The following is a 14,668-nucleotide window of genomic DNA, read 5'->3' as shown; positions in this document are numbered from 1 at the left end:
TTTTTTTTTTTTTGTTTTTGTTCCACTAAACTTGCTTTATTCCATTCTCAAAGGTTCTCAAATCAAACCAGACAACCCATGCTCAAATAATTTGCTCCACTGCCGAAACAACACAAAACAAAAGAAAAACAACCCCACTGACACACTACACGCATAACATCCTCCTACATGATGCTGCAGCCAACACGAGGATCGCTCTGTCGCTCAAACAGCTCGTCTTCCTTTTGCTCGCGGACCTCGAGGCGCGCAATCTCATTGTCTTCGTTGTCAAGCAGCTGGATGCACGCGCCGTTCGAGGCGTAGTTGATGTCCTGCTTCCAGAGAAGCTCCGAGCGTGACTTCCTCTTGCCGCGTGTGGCAGATACACCCGTCCAGATGGTCACGGTAGGATGCTCCGCAGACAAGGCAATGCCTGCAGGGATTTCGTAGGTCGCAGAGCCCGTGGTCTCGGAGGTGGTGCGCACCTTCCAGCCATGGAGGGACACTTCCTCCTCGGGGTTGGTGCTGCGGAGGACAAGCTTGTTGTGCTCGACCAGATTCACCGGCTCGAACACGACCAGGCCAGCTTCCGTGACGGGCTCGGATGTCCAAAGCGTCGTGCCAGTCGACGAAGAGGACGCATCTGACGACGAGCTTGCAGACGATGTGAACAGGGCACGCGTGGCGGCGTTGACGACCGAGCGCGGGGCGCCCGCGAAAAAGGTGGCAGATGACGAGGAGGCCGATCGAGAAGGCGAAGGGTCTTCCTCACGACGACGCTTGGAACGAACAGGGGTGGTATTGGTTTCCTCGGCGGTTTCCGAGAACGTGCGCTTGGTCGCTCCGCTCGCAACAACCGACGTGGAAGCGGCGCGATCGCGACCACCACGACGGGTCGGGGTAAAGTCTTCGCCAAGACGCTTCTCTTCGACCTCGAGAAGGGTTCGGTACATTGCAATTTCCTTGTCAAGCGCGACGTTGGTCTCTGTGAGCGTGCGCACCTCGCTGTCTTTGGCGGCAATCGCCTCTTGCATCAGCCGCGTCGCCTCCTCGCGCAAACGTTGCACCTCAACGACCGTGTCGCGCTCGATGATCAGCTCGTGCTCGAGCGTGCGCACGCGTGTGGACAAGGTTTCGCTGCGCTGAGACAGAGCCGTCACCTCGGCGCGGGCGCGGTCTTGCGCGGCTTGCGCAGCGCTCAGGGCCTGCTGCAGCCCAGCCACGACGGAGGCGTCCTTGACGGCCTGCTCACGCGCGGCTTCCAGGCGAGACTCGTACAGCGCCTGAACCTCGGCCCGGTACTGGGCGCTTTCGGCCTCAGTCTGGCGACGGTGCTCTGAGAGTGCCTCGGCCAGCTCTTGGTCGTGCTCGGCACGCAGTTTGCGCTCGAGCGACGACAGGTCTGAGCGGAGACGGCGCATTTCTTCCGAGTGGTAGGCATTGAGGTCTGCGCCGGTCTTGGCGCTGGCCTGGGCGTCCTGCTTGAAGCGCGCGAGTGCGTTCTCGGCGGCAATGCGCGCCTGGGCCTCCTTCTCGCTTGACTTGCGCAGCGCGTCGCTCTCCTTCTCTGCGTGCTTGCGATCAGAGTCGGCATGCTTGAGGTTGTCCTTGAGCTCCTTGATGGCAATCTCGCTGACGGCAAGACGGCCGTCCAGCTCGTGCTTGGCGAGCTGGAGCGCTTCGTAGCGGGAACGCAACGCGTCTGCCGCGCTGGATTCGGTGCGGGCGCGCTCCTTGGTCGCGGCGAGCTCTGCGTTCACCTGTACGAGGCTCGAGCTGGCATGCGACGCCTCGCTGGCAGCCTTGTCGAGTGCGTGGCGCGTCTCGGTCAGCGTCGCCTCGTACTGGCGATGAGCAATCTCGAGTCGCTGCTGAGCGTCATTGCGCTCGCGTTCCAACTCCGACTCGAGCGTCTTGACCAGGGTTTGCAGCTCCTGACGTCTGGTTTGTTGTGCCGTGATTTGATTCACACGATGAGCAAAGTGTGAGTGAATGGGTGCAGGATAATCATCGCTGTTGTGCATGCATGGGTGGATGGATGAGGCGAACAGAACCGCAACACAAAAAAAAAAAAAAAAAAAAAAAAAGCGAATTTTGATAGTGATATCGTGATGCTTTGTTTCGACGCTTGGGAGGAGCTCGCGTTCCGGACCGTGATGGTGATCGTGGGTCGTGGGTGATGGTTGCAAAGTCAGGTCAGGGTGTTGGATCCAGCGCTTTTCCCTCCATCAGTCAGCCAACGCACAACGGAGGGCAAACTGCGCGTTTCATTGATTTTTTTTTTTTTTTTTCCCTTGTCGTTCTTTCACTCAGTCCCTCTGACAATCGCCATGGACTTGACGAGATCGACACCAAAATTCAACCGTGTTGCTTCAATCTACAGCGAATGAAGCAATGGAGGAGGAGGAGAGCGCACCGGTGAATGTAGAGCTCGAGCTTGGAGTTCAGGAACTGCAGCTCCTCCTTCTCCTCAAGGCGCGCAGCACGATCGGGCGACGACATGTTCAGATTTGGATCAAAGTCAACAGGGGAGGGGGGGGACTGAATTTGACAAAAAACCAAAAGCCAATCCAGACTGAATAATTCAATGCCAAATTGCAAAATTGCAGCGCAATCGGATGTGTTGCACAGAAATCGAGCTCTGAGGTTTCATCTCTCCCTCCCTTTCCCTATCTCCATCTCCATCTCTCGCTATCTCTCTTCTGGTTGTTGTATTTTTCTTTCCTTCAAATCTTACAATGTTGAACTCAATTTTGAATGTTTGTGTGGGTGGCACTCACTCGCTCAGTTCATTCTTCTTCCACTTTTTTTCCTTAAATCGAAGTTTTTGTTTTTGTAAGCCACTTGCTGCTCTCACCAACTGCCCTGCGCACCACACTGTACTCGTTGTCGTTGCTTTTCACTGGTCCCTTGGAGTGAGTGGAGTGAGTGGTCTGGAGCGTCTGGACCTCGGCTCGGCTGTTCGTTGTGTTTTTTCCCCGTGTCACCAGACCAACAACCCGAGACACCGAACAAGCAGTGTTGAACATGAGCGAAGGTGACGCATCGACGGGCTGACCGAGTGTAGGGGAAAGCAGAGTGAATTCACAAGATGCAAACTGAGGATGAGCGTCGAGGGGGGGAAAGGCCAACAGGGCGAGAGAGTGAGAGGAGGAGGGGCGTATGAGCAAGAATCGGCTCGCTCCATTCCGTGCCCTTAAATGTGGATGAGAAGAGGGGGAGCACTGCCGACAACTCACCATTCCAGAATCTCGTCTCTCTCTCTCTCTTTTTCTCTTGCCGTGTAACACAGATAGCAGACCTGCACACCGCTTGGGACTTCATCGGACTCTCTCAAAACCAAAACAAAACGCTTTGAACTGCGCATCGGGCGGCCTCCTCCTCCTCCTTCCACTCGTCTTCAGTCCGCCTTTTGAGCTCGTCCACCAACTTGCGCACCCTGTCCAGGAATGTCGGAGAGTGGGTGGCTGGCTTGGTGCGTTCCCCAGCAGCCGAGCAGCAAGCTCGTCGTTCCCTGCATGTTCCTGCTGATGGGTTACACGCTCATGGTTGTGCCGCTGCTGCAAGAGCGAGTCATCCTGCTAGAGTGCAACAGCTACTACACTGAAATTGGTCGGAACATGACGCCGCCATTTCCTATCGTCGACCCGGACGACAAGCGATGTCGCGACTCGACAATTGAATCGCGAGCAGCGACCGTCTCCATGTATCTCGCCATCGTCGTGGGTGTCATGTCTGTCTTGACCACAGGCACCCTTGGTGCCATCTCTGACCGTATTGGGCGTCGGCCGGCCATGCTCATCCCGCTTGCTGGCGCCATGCTGCAAGCCTGCGGCCTGAGTCTCACCCACTACCTCGATGCTTCCTATCCATATCTCTTCATCCCACAAGCCATCTACGGCCTCATGGGAGGTCCTTCTGCCTTCCTGATGGCCACTTTTGCGTACTCGGCCGACTGCTCCAACCCTGCCAAGCGCTCCTCTGAAATTGGCATGCTCGAGTCTTCCTTGTTCCTCGGTGGCACCATCGGCCCGCTTCTTGGAGGGTATCTGAGCTCGGCCTATGACATGAATGTGCCGCTGTTCGTCTTTGGTGGTCTCTTGGTCCCGGTGGTGATCTGGATTGTCATCATCCCAGAGTCGCTCACCCCAGAGCGTCGGGTGAGCGCGATTCAATGGCGACGCGCCAATATTTTTGGCGCCCTGTCCATTCTGCTTTCTGCGAACAGCTACGGCGATCGTTGGTATGGTTCATTTTTTGTGTTTTGTGTCTTTTCTCTGTTGTGTGTGTCCCTCGCTACTCGTGCGCTCACTCGTGTTGTTGTTGGTTGTTTGTTTGTTTGTTTGTTTGTTTGTTTGTTTGTTTGTTTGTTTGTTTGTTTGTTTGTTTGTTTGTTTGTTTGTTTGTTTGTTTGTTTGTTTGTTTGTTTGTTTGTTTTTTTATTTCTTGGCCTCCCTTTCGCTGTTTGCACCTTCTGCTTAGGATTCTCCCTGCGCTTGGCGCCTCTTTTGCCATGATGTTCAACAGCGTGGTTGGTTTTGCGAGCGTCATGGTGTTGTACACCAAATTAGAGTTCGACTGGGGTCAATCGACCAACGGCTTGTTCATGGCTGTGAATTGGCTGATCAAAGGTCTCGCAATTGCGATTCTCCTCCCCTTCTTGCTCTTGAGGTGCCGCAAGTACGTCACAGAGGCACGAATCGCTCTCGTGTGTCTTATTTGCATGATGCTTGCCTTTTTGCTGTATGCGTTTGCGGTCAACACTACCATGTTTTTCATGAGTAAGTTTCAAAAGACGCGGTTCTGGTTGTGTTTTCTTTTTTCTTGCTTGCGCTATGTTCGACAGACGACGTGTCTCTGTCTGAAAGCATCAAACTCAAGCTTGTCCTTACTCTTGCACTTGTTGTTGTTGTTGTTGTTGTTGTCTTCCTTTGATCCATCCAATCCCTCGCTAGTCTCGCTCGTCGACGCTATTGGCTACATCGCAGTCCCCGTGATGCGAGGGCTGTTTTCGATGAATGTTCGTGTGGACCAGCAGGGCGCCGTGTTTGCTGCGATCGCGTCGATCGAGGCCATTTTCACCGTCGTCAGCCCCGTTCTATTCAACAGCATTTACTCGGCCACCACAGACTCGCAAAGCAACGCAGCTTTGCTTGTGATGGCCAGTGGCATCGTCATCCCACTCTTGCTGGGCATTTACCTCTTGCGAACAGACCGCAACACACGAACCTTTGTCGCCAAGGCCAGCACGTACACTGGCGCGGATACCGAACCACTGCTCGCCGAGGAGGCAAAGCCACGGCCATTCAACCTGTCGGGCGAGTACGAGCATGCAGGCTATGTCGATCCTGGTCGCTTCCTCGACTCGGACAGCCCACGAACCAGCCTTGTTTCAAACGGCAATCGCATTTCGACGGACAGCGTTACTGATGCGTCGCTGTACAGCAGCCGGTCGTCGCGATCAAGAGTGGCCTTTGGGAACTCTGCAAGGGCAAGTGGATTGGAAGATGTTGCATCCTGGGAGGGCAATATCAACTCTTCTCCGCAATTACCCTCCACGCGCGACTCGAGCGTCTGGGATTGAGCTCTCAGCACTCTCGGATTTATTTTGGGATTGTTTCAAAATGTGCAGTGCATGCAATATACAAATTATTGAACTGGATTTGGTTGAGCCGAACGTGCAAGGAGAAATTAGGCGACCTGCGCCCATCCAATCCCGCCCGATCAGCTGTTCGTCCACGCCGTGGGTGGGTTGAGGAGGTTGCGTATCTGCACTTGGATGCTCTGTGTCATCATTTGTATTGAAGCCACTTGCGCAGTCGACTTTGTCTCAGCGACGGTTTGCCAGCTGCGTGCTAGGCCAAGTGAGTCATCTGGGTGCCGCTGTTTCTAATGGCTGAGTTTCGAATGCACCCATTCGCCCGCAGTTCAGACAAGATAAATTGGAATTGTCCTCGCTCCTTCTTCCTCCCCTGCGAAAGCCGTGTCAAGATGACAAAAAGCAAGCGACCCGCACGTACATCCGCTGTTCCGTGCTGTGCTGTGGGTGAGGCTACGACTGGCATTCGAGACACGCAGCTGTATTCGGGTGGCCCAACGCGGCAGCTCTTGCAATCTCGCTCCCTTTCTTGCTCCCTTTCGTCCTACGCTTTCTTTCTCGTTTCTTCTTTTCGTTGGTCATCATTGGTGAAATGATGATCTCGATCGACCCTCAGTCTTGCTTTCTCAGTTGTCAACCTTCTTTTCTTTTTTTTTCTTTTTTTTTCTTTTTTTTTTTTTTTTTTTTTTTTTGGTTTGTTTTGATCATCTCGTCTCCGCTTCTCGTGTCCGGTTCCAGCTATATTTTGCTCTCATGCCGCGCATTTCTACGCAGCGCGTCGTTGCTCTGCTAGCGGCGCTACTGTTGCTACTCGGGGACGTTGCGGTGCAGCCCGCATTCGCTGGTAAGTTGAGTTGGTGGCTTTCTTGCTGTTGCTGCGCATTTTTAATCTCTCTACCTCCGCGCCGCTTTTGGAGGGGGGGGGCTGAAGAAGCGGCGGTGATGGCAGTCGGGCCTATTCTTCGAAGCAAGGTTACAAGACGAGAAAAATGGGCGACCCGGCCGCCCCGGCTCAATGAATGGGAAGGGAAGAGACGACGGACTGTGAAAAGTTAGCAGGTTGAATCATCCAAAAAAAAAAAAAAAAAAAAGAGCGGTGATTTTAAAAAAGCACCAAACCTCATTCCATGCATGGTACCATACATGGGAGCAAACAAAATCGCCGGACTCGGAGCAACACAGACGAGCAGAAGAGCTGCAGAGTAGAAAAGCAGGCGTTTTTGTTCTAAACAGACGTCCCAGAAGACAAAGAAGAAGATGCAGAAAAGACCAAAAAAAACCAGCGCCTCCTTGCCGCCATCCGATAGTGTCTGCATGTCGCTGACAGACCATGTTGTTTTTGTTTGCCAACTTGCAACACAAATTCAGATCCTTGCATGGGCACGCTCAACATCCCAACGGATAGCGTGCTGGGATGCACCGTCCACACTGGAAACCTGATCATTCATGCGGCCGCAGTTGCGTCCGACCTCGCGTCGCTCACGACGGTCGTGGGAGATGTCACCTTTTTCAACTTTGGCCAGCTCCACCTGATGACCAACCTGACGACCGTCTCGGGAACGGTCACGTTGACCGAGTATGGCTGCGTCAGTACGCCGTGCCTGGATCTGGGTTTGCCGGCACTCGAATCGGTGGGCGGATCGCTGCGCTTCAACATTCCCGGGTCCTTGTCCCCCATGACGGCGGGCCCGTTCCCTGCCCTGAGAGAGATTGGAGGCGACCTCAATTTCAATTGGGCCAATGTGCCGCAGACGCCCATTGCCACCATCGCGGGCTTTTCGCAACTGACCCAAGTCGGAAACACGCTCGTCATCTCCGGAATCGACGCTCTGCACACCATGACCGATGCCTTTGTCTCGCTGACGCAGGCCGCGACGATTGCGCTTTCGGCCCTGCCCAACCTTGCGGCGGTCGACGCCTTCCCTAATCTGCAAGCAGTCGACCAACTCTCCCTGTACACTTTTTCAGCAGATACGGTCGAGTTCCCATCCTTGGAAATCGCCACCATCTCGCTCATCCTCTCGGGTGTACAGGCAAACTCTATCGACTTTGCTCAGCTGGCGCATGCCGGCTTTCTCAAACTCGCAAGCACCAACCTCACCAACGCCAATTTCCCCGCCTTGATCACTGTCGGCTCTGCAGCAAGCCAAACCTATTACTATGTGGGCAATGCCTTGTACATCCAGGGCAACACTGAGCTGCGGTCGCTTGCAGGATTTGCGGCGCTGCAAAACGTTATCGCCGGCAACGTCTATGTCGGCTCCAACCCGTATCTGTGCGACTCGTGGCCAACCAACATCAATGTGGTGGCGGCGCCCAACACCTACACCTTCGATCTTGATGATTCGAGCCCATTGTGCGAGTGTGTTCTCAGCAGCCCCGTCCTTGCGCCCATCGAGCTGATCAACTGCAAGACGGTTGTCGGTGATCTCACCTTGTCGGTCGACACATTCCAAAATGCATACTCGATGCATGCTCTCAGCACAGTCACAGGAAGCCTGCTGATCACCGACATCGAGCTCTTGCTGCCGAGTTTGAATGTGCTCTCGCAACTGGTGGACATTGGGGGCGACCTGATCATCACGAACAATGATCGGCTGCTGTCGACGACAGGACCGGCTCCCGCCGTCCTCCATGGCTCGTTGATTGTCCGGAATAACTCCCGGTTGCAAGACTTGGCCATTGTCCATGAGGTCGGCGCGTTTACCGGCTCGGAGTGGTCGGAAGGGTTTTTGATTGACATCCAGGACAACCCGGCTCTCGTCACACTGGACGACCTGAGCGCCGTCGCGCAACTCGCAGCGGGTGCCAGCGTTTCCATTCAGAACAATGCACAAGTGTGCGATGCCAACCTTCCGGGCTCCTTCCCGACCCCGACAACAGTCATGTACACGCCGTGCACCACCACCGCTGATTTGAACGCGCTGTCCAACATTACCTTCTCGGACTCGACTGCAAATCGCTACGTACGCTCTTGGCGGCACATTGCCGCTGCCATCAATAACGGCGTCGTCACTGGAGCGGCGGCAGACGCTGCGGGTGAGATCTTCCTTGCCGGCTTGACATCCGTGCTGACGTTCGCGACGGACAACAACCGCGTCCCCGACGGTGTGGCCATTGTCGATGTTGCTTGGGCGTGCGACTCTCTTGTTGGAACGCGCGCCCTTGGTGTGCTGCAGCGCCTCATTGAACCAACCGAAATCCCGAAAGCTGTCGACACGTTTTACGGAGCGTTGGGTCAGCGCGAGGGCTTGGCCCGAGGCTGCACAGGCACCATGTTCAACTATACCCTTGCTTCGTCCTCGTTCATTGCCCGGCAAGTGAACTCGACCGATGTTGGCTTTGAGTTTGCGACTCCCAGCGGAAATGCCCGAATCAACATCCCAGCGTCCATGTCCTCGGTGCTTCCGAGCGATGCGGAAGGCTGCAAAGGCCAGTCGTTCATTGTGTACACCAACCCTGTCTTCCCCGATCCGGCATTGAGCGGGTTTAGCGGCAAAAATGCCTCCAGCATCGTCTCGTTCTCCATTACTGCTCGCGAGGTTAACCATCTCCCAGACCCCGTCGAGTTTAGCATCCAGCTGAACGTCAACTCGGACGATCTGGTTGGCTCGCCGGTGTGTGCTTACTGGAACTTTACCACAAACCTCTGGGAAACAAACGGCTGCACGCTTGTCCGCGTGGTCGGTCGCAATGTCACTTGCGCGTGCACGCATCTGACAAACTTTGCCGTGCTGTTTGGCGGTGCGTCGTCGGAAGCGGCCAATTCGGATGCAGTGACGTACGCAGCCTACGCGGGATGTGCGCTGTCAATCTTGGGATCCCTCGCGACGTTTGTGACGTTTGCGCTCTTCCCACACCTCCGCGTCGGCCCTACCAAGCTGGTGATGCAATTGTGTGTGGCTCTCATTGCTACCCACATCCTGCTCATCTCCTCGCCGAGCGCTGAGGTTGGCACGGACAGCTGCAAGGCGATCGCCGTCATCCTGCACTACTTTTTGCTTGCAGGCTTTGCCTGGATGCTGTCTCTTGGCGTTTACTTGTACTATAACGTGGTGCTGTTGCAACGCGAGCTGGACCACCACTTCAAGTGGCACCTGCTCGTCAGCTGGGGCGTGCCACTCCTGGCCGTCGTTTCCTTCATTATTGCCGACGAGCGCACCGATGCGTTTGGCTACGGCAGGGACTCGTGCTGGATTGACAACACGGGTGCGTTGATTGGCTCGTTCATTGTTCCAGTCCTCCTGGTCGTCACCGTCAACCTGGCCATCTTTGTGCGGGTCTTTGTGCGCATTCACTCCATCCGCAACGACAAGACACTCAAGAAGGACTCGACTGCTGTTCAGTTCCGCGTCTACCTCACCATGCTCACGCTTTTGGGAGCAACCTGGATTTTTGCCTACTTTGCCCTCGTCGTGGACAACACTGCTGCCTGGGTGATTTTCATCATCTGCTGCTCCTTGCAAGGATTTTTCATCTTCCTTGCGTACTGCTGGAATGACCGCACGGCCAAGGCCTACAAGCAGCTGCTCTTTGCCGGCAAATACGGCCCTCTGTCGTACAAGAAACGAACTGCCAGCCAGCAACGGCTGCAAATCTCCTCGATACCCAAGGCCACCCAGCCAGCTACGTCAGAGATCGAGATGAGCACGGAGGTTTCGATGAGCAAATCAGCAGAAACAGAGATGAGCACCCAGCCCGTGTCAGAGTTTACTTCTGTTCACGTGTAACTATTGTGTTGATGTTGTTGGTTGATGTTGTTGCGTTCCTGTTAAGGTTTGTCGTTTTACGTTCAGAGTTAATGCATGAGAGTTTTGTCGTTTTGTTGTTGTTTTGTTTTGTTGTTTTTTTGTTGTTTTGTTTTGTTGTTTTTTTGTTGTTTTGTTTTGTTGTTTTTTTGTTGTTTTGTTTTGTTGTTGTTTTTTTTTTTTCGGCTATACGAGTATTTTTGCCATCATCCCTTCGCATTTCTTCTCGTTTCTTCTTCCCCTGCATCATCATCATCAGTAATAAGGGGAATCAACAATAAGCGGCAAGACTGAGTTTTGAATGTTGATTTTTTAATGTTGGTTTGTGTTTTTAGATTTTTTCATCAGTGTATTGAAGCCAGAATGGGCAACGCATAAACACAACGACACAACAAAAAGGAGAACACAAGTGGTACTTCTCCGAAAATCCAGATTCAAGATAAGAGTAAAAAAAAAAAATATCAAAGCAACCAAGACATGATGCAGACCAAGTGTACTCCAAAAATCACAAGGATTGGGGGGTGCGCAAAGCCTGAATAAAAACAAGTCGCTTAGAGACGGTCAAAGTACTCCTCGAGATCGGGAACAACCTCCTTGAGACCCTTGCGCTTGCGGGTGGAGAGGATGATTTCGTTGGGCTTGGTGCCAGCAATGAGGGGGTTGCCGGGGAGGATGGCCCAGTGGGAGAAGACGCACTGGGGGAAAGCCTGGCCACCGGTGTTCGAGCGAAGATCGGCAGTGAAGCCGAACGACTCGTTGACGGGGAGGTAAGCCTTGACCATGTACATGGGGGTGCCGGCAACGCGGTCTTCGGCGAAGACGTGACCACGGCGACGGTTGAGCACAGAGTAGATACCACCCTGGGCAGACTCGGGGCACTGGATCTCGACGAGGTAGATGGGCTCGAGGAGACGGGGCTCACCAGTGAGGACGCAGGCGTAGACGCAGCGGCGGGCGGTGGGGATGATCTGACCGCCACCACGGTGGATGGCATCAGCGTGCAGGGTAACGTCGAGGACGTTGAAGCGAATGCCACGCATCCATTCGTCGCAGAGGACACCCTCCTTGGAGGCCCACTGGAAACCAGCAACGCACGAATCCTTGATTTCGTTCATGTACTGGGTGCCCTTGGTGGCATCAACAAGAATGTTGGGGCCAGAGCCCTCGGGGCCGAAGCACCAAATCTTGCGGGCGTCGGTAACGTCCCAGTTGTACTTCTCGGCAAGAATCTTGGCACGGTTCTTGGGATCGTCCTTGGCGTTGACCTCGCCGGAATCGACAGAGGCAGCAAGACCCTCCTCGAAGGGGACGGCCTTCATGTAGAGACGGTTGTGCTTGTTGGGCGACTTGGACAAGCAGATGCGGTCAGACTCGACTTCGACAGTCTCGCGGTACGAGACGACGGGGTCGGACTTCTTGATCGGGATCTGAGCGTGATCCTCCTCGAGATCCTTCAAGCAGATTTCGAGGTGGAGCTCACCAGCACCGGCAATAATGTGCTCGCCAGACTCCTCGATCGTGCATTGGACGAGGGGATCGGACTTGGCAAGACGCTTAAGACCCTCGACGAGCTTGGGGAGATCGGCGGGGTTCTTGGCCTCGACGGCGACGCGGACGACGGGCGAGACAGAGTACTTCATGACGCGCATGTTGTGGCACTCGTCGAAGGTGGAGATGGTACCAGTCTTGATGAGGTACGTGTCGACACCGACAAGACCGACAATGTTGCCGGCGGGGACGTCTTCGATGGCCTCGACGTAGCGTCCCATCATGAGAACGGTGCGCTGGATTGGCTTGAGGTAGAGATCGTCCTTCTTGCCGGGCACGTAGTTGGGGCCCATAATGCGGCACTTAAGACCAGTGGAGACGGTGCCGGCGAAGACACGGCCGAAAGCGTAGAAGCGGCCCTTGTCCGAGGTGGGGACCATCTTGGAGACGTACATGACGAGGGGACCCTTCGAGTCGCAGGCCTTGATGGCCATGGCAGCCTCATCGTCCATGGGGCCCTCATAGAGGAGCTCGCAGCGGTAAGCCTGGGCGGTGACGGGCGAAGGGAGGTGGATGGTGATCATCTGAAGAAGAGCATCGCCAGCGGGGAGCCACTTGCGCATGAGGGTCTTGAGCAGGGGCTTGCCCTCCTGCTCACGCTCCTCGGGCTGGAGCTTGATCTGGAGAGCCTCAATCATCTTGTTGAGGACGTCGGTCTTGTTCTTGAGGACGGCGTCGAACAGCTTGTAGATCGGGTCGAGGATGAACTGGACAAAGCCACGGACATAGCCAGAGCCGCCAGACTGGTTCCACTTCTTCTCGGCAGGCGAGTAGAACTCCTCACCCCAAAGACGCTTCATCATCTTGTCGGTGGGGATCTTGAACTTCTCGGCGTACATCTCGGCAAACTGCTTGAGCGAGAAGCCCCAGCCGTGGAGGCCAGAGCCAAAGCAGACAGTGCCGCGCGAGGGGTTGACCTGGATCTCACCCATCGGGCCGCCATCCTCACCGTAGGTGGAGATGATGACGTTGACAGACTCGACAATGCGGGCAAAGGTCTGGTAGAGCTCCTCCTTGTCAAGCTGGAGCTCGAGAAGAGCACGATCCATCTTGTTCATCATGAGGACGGGCTTGATGCGCTCGGCAATAGCCTGACGAAGCACAGTCTCGGTCTGGACGCAGACGCCAGAGACGCAATCGACGACGACGAGGGCACCGTCGGTGACACGGAGGGCGGCAGTGACCTCAGACGAGAAATCGACGTGTCCGGGGGAGTCAATCAGGTTGATGAGGAAACCGTTGCCGTCGACCTTCTGGGTAATGAAGGACATGTCGTGGGCGGCAAGCTCGTAGTACAGGGAGATGGCAGTCGACTTGATGGTGATGCAACGCTCCTGTTCGTCGGGGCGGGTGTCCATGAAACGCATGTCACCGGCACGGTTATCGGCGATGATACCGGCCTTGGAGATGAGCGAATCGGTAAGGGTGGACTTGCCGTGATCGACGTGAGCAATGACCGACATGTTGCGGATGTTGGTCTTGCGGTCCATCTGGGCGCGAATCTGGTCGATAGTGAAGTTGACCTGTGTAATGGGTGGAGCAAAGGGGAAAAGCGGGGAAAAGGTGAGTCGCCAAAAGAAAACGAAAAGGAGGAAAAAACACAAAAAAAAATTGCGCAATGAAATGGTCGAAAAGAGCAACGTGGAGGAAAAAATGTCGATGCCAAAAAAAAACGGCAAAAGACGCGGCGCAATAACGGCAACGGCGAGCAGCTCAGAAGAGTGAAAGTCTTTAGGCGTGTTGTGGACGGGGGAAATGCACAAAAGTTAAAAAAGGGGAAGGGACGAAGGAGAAAGGGCGAAAAGGAAAGAAAAAACGAAGGAAAAGAAAAAAACGGGAAAATGTGGCCACCACTTAAACAACAAAAAAGCGAATGCAAAAAGAGGGGGGTCTTGACGCACTTCTGCCAGTCACCACAAGGTCGGCTGACGCTACAGAGTGGTTGCTGTAGTAGAGCACAAGCCCATAGCCCAAACAGCAAAAGAAACCCCACAGAATGCACAAATATCGTTACACGTGGGAGCAAAAAAAAAGCAGCTCGTTTTTTCTTTTTTTCGACATTTTTTTAATGGAAAAGATGGAACAAGAAAAGCGCGATCGAGCTCACATCGCAGCGGCACGATTGTGCGTTCCACTGGACAAGGTCTGCTTCGTGCCCCGCAAAGAAGCAAGCGTGCAAAAGGCCAAAACGCACAAACGCAAAGGAAATGGAGAACGGAACGGAAAGAAAGAAAAAAAAGGAAAAAAGGAAAAAAAAAAACACAAAACACAAAACACCCCCATGTGTCAGATACTAAACTGCTGTTCGGCCGATCGGGTCGCTACAAGTGCACTGCGTACTTGGTGCTATCAAGGCAGAGAGCTGGCTTGAACAGCGCCGTTTGTTGCAGTCGTAGAAGGAGCGCGAAGCAAAGGCCCGGCAAAAAAGAAAGAAAAGAAAAAGGCAGACATGCAGTGTCCAGCCTACCACGCACCCCATCCGCTCTTCCCGTTTCATCCGTTTCCCCGCATCTGCGCCCGCGCAAAGGGCCTCATCCGATCGCCCAGATCCGTTGCCCCCGCGTGAATCCATTGTGTGAGATGGTTGTGCATCGGATTATACCATTTTGTAAGATTGAACAAAGGAGTGAGCAAGATGATGTGCGTCCAAAAGCGGTGAAGTCACAAAAAACTGTAAATCAAATTCAATTCAGCAATTGGTTTTTTTTTTTTCGTTCTTTTTTTTTTTTTTTTTTTTTTCTGCTTCTTCTTCCATATCAGCACAATGCCTTACATGTCGATTTGGCAACAAAAC

The 14,668-nt window shown here is 54.1% G+C and overlaps 4 protein-coding genes across 4 annotated transcripts; 2 read left to right on the top strand and 2 right to left on the bottom strand.

The window, feature by feature from the left end:
* Window position 1: 1 nt before the first annotated feature.
* On the bottom strand, window positions 2–2,505 carry CAOG_00388 (hypothetical protein). The gene is made up of 2 exons (XM_004365202.2): window positions 2,396–2,505; window positions 2–1,920 (listed from the first exon to the last, which is right to left on the bottom strand). Exons 1-2 carry the CDS (start codon window positions 2,479–2,481, stop codon window positions 165–167), a joined length of 1,842 nt encoding a protein of 613 aa, XP_004365259.1. The 5' UTR covers window positions 2,482–2,505; the 3' UTR covers window positions 2–164.
* Window positions 2,506–2,780: 275 nt separating this feature from the next.
* On the top strand, window positions 2,781–5,641 carry CAOG_00387 (hypothetical protein). Its single transcript, XM_004365201.2, has 4 exons — window positions 2,781–2,814; window positions 3,272–4,222; window positions 4,462–4,760; window positions 4,935–5,641. Exons 2-4 carry the CDS (start codon window positions 3,429–3,431, stop codon window positions 5,561–5,563), a joined length of 1,722 nt encoding a protein of 573 aa, XP_004365258.1. The 5' UTR covers window positions 2,781–2,814; window positions 3,272–3,428; the 3' UTR covers window positions 5,564–5,641.
* A 645-nt stretch (window positions 5,642–6,286) lies between these two features.
* CAOG_00386 (hypothetical protein) lies at window positions 6,287–10,425 on the top strand. The gene is made up of 2 exons (XM_004365200.2): window positions 6,287–6,422; window positions 6,947–10,425. Exons 1-2 carry the CDS (start codon window positions 6,332–6,334, stop codon window positions 10,306–10,308), a joined length of 3,453 nt encoding a protein of 1,150 aa, XP_004365257.1. The 5' UTR covers window positions 6,287–6,331; the 3' UTR covers window positions 10,309–10,425.
* Window positions 10,426–10,631: 206 nt separating this feature from the next.
* CAOG_00385 (eukaryotic translation elongation factor 2) lies at window positions 10,632–14,501 on the bottom strand. The gene is made up of 2 exons (XM_004365199.2): window positions 14,477–14,501; window positions 10,632–13,397 (listed from the first exon to the last, which is right to left on the bottom strand). Exons 1-2 carry the CDS (start codon window positions 14,477–14,479, stop codon window positions 10,878–10,880), a joined length of 2,523 nt encoding a protein of 840 aa, XP_004365256.2. The 5' UTR covers window positions 14,480–14,501; the 3' UTR covers window positions 10,632–10,877.
* Window positions 14,502–14,668: the final 167 nt, after the last annotated feature.

This window comes from Capsaspora owczarzaki, assembly GCF_000151315.2.
Source record: "Capsaspora owczarzaki ATCC 30864 unplaced genomic scaffold supercont2.1, whole genome shotgun sequence".
Taxonomy (NCBI): Eukaryota; class Filasterea; order Ministeriida; family Capsasporidae; genus Capsaspora; species Capsaspora owczarzaki.
Note: the sequence above shows the minus strand (reverse complement) of the source record. Positions and strands in the feature narration are given on the sequence as shown.

What these genes read in the sequence shown, in the direction of transcription:
- CAOG_00388 (XM_004365202.2), bottom strand. Translation starts at nt 2,481, where the DNA reads ATGTCGTCGCCCGATCGTGCTGCGCGCCTTGAGGAGAAGGAGGAGCTG. An exon ending in CTCGAGCTCTACATTCACCG is followed by an intron (nt 1,921 to 2,395) that starts GTGCGCTCTCCT and finishes ACAACAAACCAG; the next exon opens with ACGTCAGGAGCTGCAAACCC.
- CAOG_00387 (XM_004365201.2), top strand. Translation starts at nt 3,429, where the DNA reads ATGTCGGAGAGTGGGTGGCTGGCTTGGTGCGTTCCCCAGCAGCCGAGC. An exon ending in AACAGCTACGGCGATCGTTG is followed by an intron (nt 4,223 to 4,461) that starts GTATGGTTCATT and finishes CCTTCTGCTTAG; the next exon opens with GATTCTCCCTGCGCTTGGCG. An exon ending in CACTACCATGTTTTTCATGA is followed by an intron (nt 4,761 to 4,934) that starts GTAAGTTTCAAA and finishes ATCCCTCGCTAG; the next exon opens with TCTCGCTCGTCGACGCTATT.
- CAOG_00386 (XM_004365200.2), top strand. Translation starts at nt 6,332, where the DNA reads ATGCCGCGCATTTCTACGCAGCGCGTCGTTGCTCTGCTAGCGGCGCTA. An exon ending in GGTGCAGCCCGCATTCGCTG is followed by an intron (nt 6,423 to 6,946) that starts GTAAGTTGAGTT and finishes ACACAAATTCAG; the next exon opens with ATCCTTGCATGGGCACGCTC.